The following is a 10,181-nucleotide window of genomic DNA, read 5'->3' on the forward strand; positions in this document are numbered from 1 at the left end:
TTGAAGCCACCGGGTCCAGGACACGAACCGCGGTCGACTACGTGGGAGTCCAGCGACATAGCCATTATGCTAACTGCTGGTTCCCACTCGCATTGTTTCTGATGAGAGGTCTGAGGTTAGCCTGATAGGATAATCTTTATAAGTAACCTGAAATTTGTCTCTTGCCAATTTTAGTATCTTGTCTTTGTCTGTAGATTTGACCAGTCTGGCTAAGATATACCTTGGAGAAGATCTTCTTGGGTTGATTCTATTAGGGGTCCTTTGTATATCTCAGATCTGGATATTTGAATGCCTCTTTAGATTTGGAAAGTTTTCTTCCAAAATTTCATGGACTAAATTATCAATGCCTTTATTATTTCCTCACCTTCTGGGATACCAATCATCCAAATGTTTCGGCGCTTAACGCTGTCTAGTATTTCTCGTATAGTATTCTCATTTTTTTGGGGGGGGTGTTATTTTCTCAGATTTTTTTGGTTGTTTTTTCTAGATCAGAGGTTTTACCTTCAACATATGAGATTTGATTTTCTGCATGGACTAATCTGCTTTTAATACTTTTGAGGGATGTTTTGATTTCCTGAAGGGCAGCCTTCATCTCTAGTAGCTCCATTTGATTATTTTTCATGGTGTGTACTTCCTCTTTCAGATCATGAAAGAACTTCAACACTTCCTGGAACTCATTGTCTCTTTTCTCCTGCATCTTCTGGAGTTCATTCTCTCTCAGCTCTTGCATCTCATTTAGTTTTGTCAATATGTGTATTCTGAAGTCTTTATCAGACATTTCAAGAATTCTACTACACTGTTTGTAGATGATGAGGGATTGTTCTTTTCCCTTACGGGAGAGACATTTTCTTGGTTTCTCATGTTTCTTGTACCTCTGCGGTTGTTTCTGGTCATTCTGTGACAAAATCTCTCCTCCACAGTGCTTGTCTCAATATTTTGGGAGTCTAGGAGGTAGGTTTAGAGCATAGCTTTCCTGAACACACCAGGACACACCTCAGCTTTAAAATGGCTTCTTGTCTGAATATTTTGGGAGTCTAGGAGGTGGGTTTCATAGATATGAATTTTTTTTTTTTTGGAGAGGTTTTCACTATAGGGTGTGTGCACTCGCCAGATAGAGACAGAGAGACTAAAAGCGAAAAATCACCCTGAGGGGGGATGGCCATGCCACAATCCCTTTTCCTCCATTCTCCTCTCGAGATCTTGGGCACACAATGCACACGCACCTGGTGTGAGTTTTAAGTCACCGGGTCCATGAACCACAGTCGACTACATGGGAGTCCAGCCACATAGCTATTATGCTAACTGCTGGTGCCATAGATATGAATTTTAAGACACATTCCAAGTTCACGAAAACACAAAAAGGGGTGAGTAGGTGCCATGGAGGTTAAGGCAGCTGGATTCTACATAGCCAACTATGCGTTTGAGTCTCAGACCTGATAGCTTGAAAACATACCAGGCATATGTGCATGTGTGCCCCAAATCCTGAGAAGATAAATAGAGAAGTAATTGTCGTCATCTCCTCTAAAGGGTGATTTCTCAATTTTTCTCTCTCTCTCTCACAAACAAATGTGCCCTATAACAGAACTTTAAAAAATGAGGAGACATGACTAAAAATCAAGGAAATGTGCATGTTAAGAGCATGTCTGGGGACTAGCAGTTGGTATAATAGCTATGTCACTGGACTGCCATGTAGTTGACTGTGGTTTGAGTCCTGGACCTGGTGGCTTAAACTAACACCAGGCACATGTGCATGTGTGCCCAAAATTCCCAGAGGAGAATGGAGGAGAAGGGATTGCTGCATGGCCATCCCCCCAAGGGGTGATTTCTTGCTATCTGTCTCTCTCTGTCTCTCTGGCGAGCACAAAAGTCCCTATCCAAAATCCCCTAAAAAAAAAAAAAAAAGCAAGTCTGCCTAGGGGCCAGCAGGTGGCATGGTGGTTAGGGCACTGGACTCCCACATGGCTAACCATGGTTTAAGTCTTGGACCTGGTGGCTTTCTCTCTCCTCCTCCACCCTTTGGTCCAATTAAAATAAATAAATTACAGTTCAATTTTTAAAATTTTAAATGTAAATGAAAAAAAAAAGAGAATGTCTGCCTTAACTAGTTGCAAACCCTATGATGAGTCTAGTAAACATTCCCAGCCTTATCTTTATGTGTTATGAAATATGGATAACAGTATAACAGTCTAGATCTAAAAATGAAGTGTTTTGTCCAACACCTTAACCACTATGCCACTTGCTGGTACCAAGACTTTGTATTCTAAATCACTATGGAGGACAATAAACAAGGTCACTCATACAGCATAAGGGGAAATAGTGGACAAATGATAAAATTTGAGGATAGAAGTCTGACTACTTTTTCTTATTTCCAAAATCCTTTCCAGAGGCCTAGAGGGAGTCACTTCCACAAACACTAACAGATCATTTTGACCCATTTATAACAGATTCTTCCTACATCCTGTCCCTGGCATAGTATCTTTGGGATGTATATTAACCCCCTTTATCTCTGTTAAAGCACATTCTTTTCTGATCTCAGAAAACTTCCTTTTCTAATCACCAACCTAAAAACTGTAAAATCCACCTATAACCTACAAGCCCCCCTCCACATGTCCCACCTTTTGAGCTCAAATGGAAAAGCTCTTCACTAAATTCCAAACTTTATCTTACACTCTCAAAATCAAATGAAATTAAACCCTGTACCTAGTCATCCCAAGAGAAAGGCATGTTTTGCCTCCTCTCTGGGCATAGGTCACTCATATTCATGCTTAGAAATAAACCATATTAATTATTATCTTTGCAGAGTTGGTTATTTCTGTAGACAGATCAAATCTCCTTCTTATGGCAAACAAGGAAACTGAAGATAAGGTTAATACAAGCAAGCAAGTGCTGTTAAACATGAAAGATTAAGATCTCCCTAATATTTTTCTCTAATAGCTCTTGCTATTGTTTAAATGTTTATCCTCTCTAAAATTCATGTTGAAACTTAATTGTCTTTGTGACAATATTGGGAGGGGGTACCTTTTAAGAAGTGTTTAGGTGATAATGGACTCATCCCATTATCATGGAAATGATTTTGTGGGAGTGGGTTCATTATCTCAGGAGTGAACTCGCCCTTTCTTGCTCTCTTTCTTGTGTAATGCCTTCTGTGATATGATGACAGAAAGGCCTTCACTGGATGCTGGAATCTTGATATTGGACTACCAGCAGGGGAATGCATGCAGAAGTCTGGACAAAGCCCTTCCTGGCCTTTGCAAATAAAAACCCCTTGCCACAGTTCTTCCTTGGCAGCCCATTTTCTGGGACCCCCCCCCCTTCTTGAGAGCTCTTTTTTTTACCTTCTCTCTCCTTTGTTAATAAACTCCCCACTTTGTTAATAAACTCCCCGCTTTGCTATACCTTCTCTCTGTGTCCATGACTATAATTCTTCCTGGGCGTGGGACAAGAACCTGTGTCTCACTGTGAGAGTGGGCCCGATCACTCCTGCCCTCCTGCCTTCCTGCGTCAGTACCAGTAAAAATAGACAAAGTATCCCAATTAAAGCCAGTTAATGGAATTAGGCTGGGAAACCAGTGACATAATCCTCATTTTCCTCAACTTACTCATCCTAAACCACCTCTTCTTACTATATCACAGGCATTTAATATTTTTAAAAGAATTATTTTATTTATTTTAATTTGACCAGAGAGAGATATAGTGTGTGTGTGTGTGTGTGTGTGTGTGTGTGTGTGTGGTGGGGAGGGGAAGATGAGAAAGCAAGACACCAGGTCTGGGACTTGAACTGTGGCCATGTGGAAACCCAGCGCCCACAACATGGTTTCATCACATAGCATCATCCCCTATTCCTGTACATTGTCTAGTAAATTCCATTAAAAGTAGAACTGTTCCTGGCCCAGTGGTGCAGTGGGTAGCAAATTGAACTATAGTACTGCAAGTCACATGGCTGACAGTGGGTTCAGATCCTTGGGTACCTGAAAACATGTGGACATGTGCTCATGTGCCAAAGGTCCTGATAAGCTGGAGGGCTATGTGATGAGACCATGTTAAGGGTGTTCTTTTATCTTGCTGTCTCTGTCTCTGTCCCTCCCCTCCACCACACACACACTTTATCTCTATGAAAAATAAAACTAAAAAATCTATCCTCTTCACAAATGAAAAAGAATAAAATAGAAACAGATATTCATAACACTCATATTTAAGATCCAAGATATTACCATGTTGGTGGGAAGAAATACGACAAAACAGTCGAAATTGCCCAAGGTCCATCAAAAGTGTCTGAGCAGTAATGAAAGTGAATGGTGAGATTTCCAAGGAAGCCTGGCGATGGTTTCTCACAAGAAATGTGTGACCTTCAAGGAATATTGAGTGTACTTCAGGGGTTGTGCCCATTCCAATCACATGCCAATAGACTGATTTCCTGTGGCATCCAATCAGACCTGTCAAGTAAGAATAATAAGGTAGCTATGGCTAAGAAGTAGAAAATTTGAAATGAAAAACACTTGCCAGAACAGGATGGACAAATGATTTTACAAATGTTATTGTTACCTTGACTTGTAACAAATTTACCAAGGACACTGAGGTACTAGAGAGTCAACAGCTCTTACCAAGGACACCATTGACCATCATGCTGCTAAACTCAATAGAAATTTTTTAGTCTTCATCTGTACCTGTTGGCCATTCATTCCTTCTTTAAACTCATGCCCAAGATCCCAAGAGGAGAATGGAGGAGAAGGGGTTACGGCGTGGCCATCCCCCCTGGAGGGTGACTTGTCACTTTCTGTCTCTCTGTCTCTCTCTGTTTTCCTGGTGAGCACATGCACCCTATAGCATAAACCTCTAAAAATTAATTTCTAATTCTAAAATTATATATATTCATTATGAAATTATTTTTAAAAATACAAAAAAGAATTAAAAAGAACATATCCTGTCTCATTCTTCATTATTCTCCTGGGTTGTTTAATTGAATTCCTCTTTCATTTATTCTTTACTTTAGCTGTGGCTTCTAAGGCCTTCCATTTCTGAAAATGTCTTTATTCTTCCCCTAAAGCTGATTCATAGCTTGGATATTTATTCTAGGTTAAAAATAAGTTTTCCTTAGAACTTTTAAGATATCACTCCATGGGACCAGCAGATGGTATAATGGTTACATTGCTGGACTCCCACATAGTCGGCCACAATTTGTGTCCCAGACCCAGTGGCTTACACTCACGCTGGGCGCGTGTGCATATGTGCCCAAGATCCCGAGAGGAGAATGGAGGAGAAGGGATTGTTGCATGGCCATTCTCCCTGGGGGAGGGTGATTTCTCACTTTTTGTCTCTCTGTCTCTGTCTGTCTTTCCAGCAAGTGCATGTGCCCTATAGCAAAAAACACTAAAAGAAGAAAAAAAAGAATATCATTCCATTATAGAGTCAGTCTAATTCCCAATACTTATGTGATTTATCACATGAGGAACTTTAAATATCTTCTCTTTGTGCTCTGAAATGCTGCAATAATCATTTCTCTGATTTTGATGGGCAATTTTTTTATTATGATTTTTTTATATGATTTTGTTTTGGCATGTGAGCTTGCCAGAGAGAGGGGAAGTGAGAAATCACCCTCAGGGGTATGGCCATGCCACAATCTCTTCTCCATTCTCCTCTTGGGATTTTGGGCACACATGCACACATACCTGGTGTGATATTCAAGCCACCAGGTCTAGAACTCAAGCTGTGCTTGGCCATGTGGTAATCCAGCACCTTAACTACCACACCACCTGCTAGCACCTTGATGGGCAATTTTAATATAAAGGCTCATATATTTTAACCTGTAACATTTTCAATAATTTCTTTCATTCTTAAATTTGTTTTAAAATATATTCTCAATCCATTTTCTTTTTGTTTTACTTTATATGAGATTTTCTCTAATCTACCTAACCTTCTATTGAGTTCATATATTTACAACCATTCTAATTTCTATAAACATTTGCTTGTTCTGATTTTTTTCATAAAATGCTATTGTTAGTTTACTGATGTAGTATCTTCTTGAATCTGTATGAAAATAATAATTAGAGCTTTTGACAAGTTCTATTCTGAGCTTTATTTTGTGTTTCTCTGAGATCATTATTTTATTATTTTCTTTATCTTTGCTCACTACTTCCTTTCTAAAAAATATTTTCTTTAACTTTATTTATTTATTTTAATTTGAACAGAGAGGGACAGAGTGAGAGGGAGAGAGAGTGGGAAAGTGAGAAATCAAGTCTCCAGGTCTGGGACTCGAACTGTGGTCAGCCATGTGGGAGTCCAGTGCCCTTAACCACCATGCCACCTGCTGGCCCTACTCATTATTTTCATACTTAAGGCTCTCCTTACATGTCTGTTCATCCATAATTGCCTACTCACATTTAAGTGAGAGGAAAGAAAAATCTGATTGTGAGCTCTGTGTACATAGGCTTGCCCTCATTTTCAGGTGACAAAAAGGCAGTATACTTTAAGACCACTACCAACCCACTCCGCCACCAACCCTGCCCAAACCCTAGAATTCAGTAGGGTTTTCTCCAGAGCATAGAGCTGTCTGAGAACTGGAGAAGAAAACTCTTGTGTTGAATTCAGCAAACCCTGAGGATTGCTGAGCTGGCATGTACATACCTGGCAAAGATCTGTTTACATAGCCATTAACTGTGTGCATTTTAGGCCAGGCCTGAGCAGATGCAGAATCCATAGCCTGTTCCAAGGAGTCCTTTGTTTCTGAGTGCCAACTTTTCCCTGGTGAAAGAAGAGGCAAAGATAAATGAGCTAAGCATCTGTCTCATGAATGACTCTCCTTCTACTTTCCCTTCCTCCCTTAGGACGAAGGCTGCTCACACCCTAAGCATTTTTATCAGCAAAGTAGGCACTTTACCCTTTCAAAGTCAGTGAGAGGAAGGGAGAAGACAGTTACCAAAAAGAGAAGTCTTGCTCAAACTCAAGATCTGTCCTTATGCACGTCCATGACAATAGGATATGGGAAAGGATAATGAAAAATGATAACTAAGAGAAGGAGAATATTGGTTGAACCATAATAATTTCATTCTATTTATTAGCTGATTTATTTAAAAGGAAGCAGATGAAAATCAGGAAAAGGGCTCTATGTCAGTCCTAGTCCCTGTCATAATTGCTTTATCCCAGCTTGTAGTAATGAAACCCCAGGAACTGGAAAGCTTCCCAGTCTCTTCTCTAAAATTAATAAGAGCTAAAATCTACTGGAAATATTATTGGACAGTGCCTCCTTGGAGCTACCTCTTTGTGTGAAGGACTGAAACTTTCTAAAGTACCCAGCTTTTAGGAAATTCTTATATTTCAGTTATCCATTCATCCATTCATTTCTTTTTTCATTTATTTAAACACATTTACTCAGGACTGATGAGTGCAGGCTCTGATGATAGGGAAGTGACAGCTTCTGCCTTCAAAGTGCTTATACTCTATCTTGAATAGACAGACTAAGAATTATAATAAATAGTTACAAGTGATATAAATAGAGATAAGAATAGGGTTTTATAGGGTCAGAGAAGAAAAGGAACTTCACTTTCATTGAAGGGAAAAGCATGTGAGGTCAAAGAAGATAAATATGAAATAAATAGACAATTATGATATGGAGTGAGCTCAATGTGCTATTATATACCTCCAGGAGATGGAATTAAGTAGAGAGAATCAACTAGAGGGAGAGCCGAAGTAAGTCAGACTTCAAGGAAAAGGAAATGCTTACTTGGTGTAAAGAAGGAATTAGGCATTCTAGGCAGAGGTAACTGCAATCATATGCAAAGTGCTGGACAAAAGTAAAAACATAAGTATGGAATACTACTCAGCCATATAAAACAATGAGACCCTGGCATTTGATATAAAGTGAATAAATATGGAAGGTTTACTGCTGAGTAAAGCAAGCCAGACTATGAAAGACAAGCATTGTATGTCCCCATTCAATATATACCAAATGTCTGCACTCAATGCAGAAATTGAAAAGTTAGAAGGTATAAAAGCATGGAGTGCAATTGTGGATACTAGACAGTGAAGGAGGAGGGTGGTTGATGTGGGGAGATGGGGGAGGGAGGGTATCAAGGGGGAAAAAGCAAAACATTTAACAGACATAAAAATAGATTATCTCATGAGGATAATGTGAATAGTAATATCTTTGGACTAATGTATTCATGCTGGGAAACTAATTTTGTATTCTGTAAAGATGTACAATGATTGGGGAACCAGCAGTTAGCGTAATGGCTATGTCGCTGGACTCCCACGTAGTCAACCACGGTTCGTGTCCCGGACCCGGTGGCTTAAAACTCATGCCAGGCACGTGTGCGTGCGTGCCCAAGATCCCGAGAGGAGAATGGAGGAGAAGGGATTGCGGCATGACCATCCCCCCTGGGGGGTGATTTCTCACTTTCTGTCTCTATGTCTCTGTCTGGTGAGCACACATGCCCTATAGCGAAAACCTCTCCAAAAAAAAGAAAAAAAGATGTACAATGATTAAATGTTAAAAAAAGAGAACAAACACGAAATAAAATAAAATTAATCTTACTTGAAAGAGAAAAAGAAAAGGCATAACATGTTTGTATGACATGGAAGACAAGGCAGGAAGTGGAGCACAATGAAGCTAGAAATGGCAGCAGAGAGAAAGCAGCAGATGGCGTAATGGTTATGTCACTAGACTCCCATGTAGTCCACTGTGGCTTGAACCCTGGACTGGGAGGCTTAAAACTCATGCCAGCCCCAAATCCCAAGAGGAGAATGGAGAAGGGACTGCGCCATGGCCATCCCTACTGGGGGGGCGGGTGTGTGTGTGTGTGATTTCTTGCTCTGTCTCTCTGTCTCTCTCTGTCGCTAGGGTGAGCACATGTGCCCTATAGCAAAAATCTCTTTAAAAAAAAAAGAAAAAAGGGACCAGTAGATAGCATAATGAGTACGTTGTGGAACTCCCACATAGTCGACTGCTGTTTGCATTCTGGACCTAATGGCTTAAATCTCACATCAAGTGCATGTACGTGCATGCCTGAGATCATGAGAGGAGAATGGAAAAGGGATTGTGGCATGACCATCTCCCCAGGGGGGTTATTTCTCACTTTCTGTTTCTGTCTCTCCAGCAAACACATGAGCCCTGTAACAAAAATCTCTCTCTCACACAAAAAAAAAAAAAAAAGAAAGAAAGAAAGAAAAGAAAAGAAAAAGACAGCAGAGAATAGATGATGCATTTTACATTTTTATCTTGAGGTAAAACTGAAGGATTTTAAAGCTAACATGATAAGATCAGATTTTTCACTTCTGGCTGCTTCTCTATAATAACATGCAGAAAGACAGAGACACTAGTCAGTTAGGAGAGAGACAATGAGGGCCTCAGTTAAGAAGATGATAGTGTGTTTTCCCAAGATAGAGTCAGCTAAGGAGGGTTGTGGCATTGGACAAGTGGCCACAGTGAATGGGCATTAGCTGCACCTGGGAATTCCTGAGGTAGTGTTTGTGGAAGATGTAGATTCCTTTATGTAACAGTCTGAATCAGACTGCACATATAGCACTAAAGAAGCTGAATGTGCAGTATCAGAAGCATAACTTTATGGAACTCAAACTGGTTCAAAAGAAAAAAAGGCTTAAGGAACAGATTCATGGAATTAAACAGACTTTGGTATTTTTTTCCTATAGGGTGTGTGCACTCACCAGAGAGACAGAGAGAAAGCAAGAAATCACCACGCTGGGGTGATGGTCACTCCACAAGTCCTTCTCCATTCTCCTCTTCGGATCTTGGGATCTCATGCACACATGCCCAGTGTGAGTTTTTTGTTTGTTCGTTTTTTTTGTTTGTTTTTGTTTGTTTGTTTTTTTGAGAGAGATTTTTGCTATAGCGTGCATGTGCCTGCCAGAGAAACAGAGAGAGACAGAGGGACAGAAAGCGAGAATCATCCCCTGGAGGGATGGCCATGCTGCAATCCCTTCTCCTCCATTCTCCTCTCTGGATTCTGGGCATGCACGGACATGTGCCTGGTGTGAATTTTTTTAAAATTTAAATTTATTTACATTCATTCACTATATATCATTACAGCATACAAAATGAGGTTTCCCGGGACCAGTAGTTAGTGTAATGGCTATGTCACTGGACTCCCATGTAGTCGACCGCGGTTCATGTCCCAGACCCAGTGGCTTAAAACTCATGCCAGGCGCGTGTGCGTGTGTGTCCAAGATCC

General features: G+C 40.3%; 1 protein-coding gene and 1 pseudogene across 1 annotated transcript in view; one reads left to right on the forward strand and one right to left on the reverse strand.

Moving 5' to 3' along the window:
- The window catches only part of F8 (coagulation factor VIII), a 192,227-nt gene that overhangs the window by 124,890 nt on the left and 57,156 nt on the right, over positions 1–10,181 (reverse strand). Inside the window, 2 exon segments of the mRNA XM_006171065.1 lie at positions 4,212–4,433; positions 6,622–6,738. Coding sequence (XP_006171127.1) covers positions 4,212–4,433; positions 6,622–6,738 — 339 coding nt within the window.
- The window catches only part of LOC102502409 (prefoldin subunit 3-like), a 5,410-nt pseudogene continuing 4,580 nt past the window's right edge, over positions 9,352–10,181 (forward strand).

The sequence above is a fragment of the Tupaia chinensis genome, unplaced genomic scaffold (assembly GCF_000334495.1).
Source record: "Tupaia chinensis unplaced genomic scaffold, TupChi_1.0 Scaffold149248_1, whole genome shotgun sequence".
Classification (NCBI taxonomy): domain Eukaryota; kingdom Metazoa; phylum Chordata; class Mammalia; order Scandentia; family Tupaiidae; genus Tupaia; species Tupaia belangeri.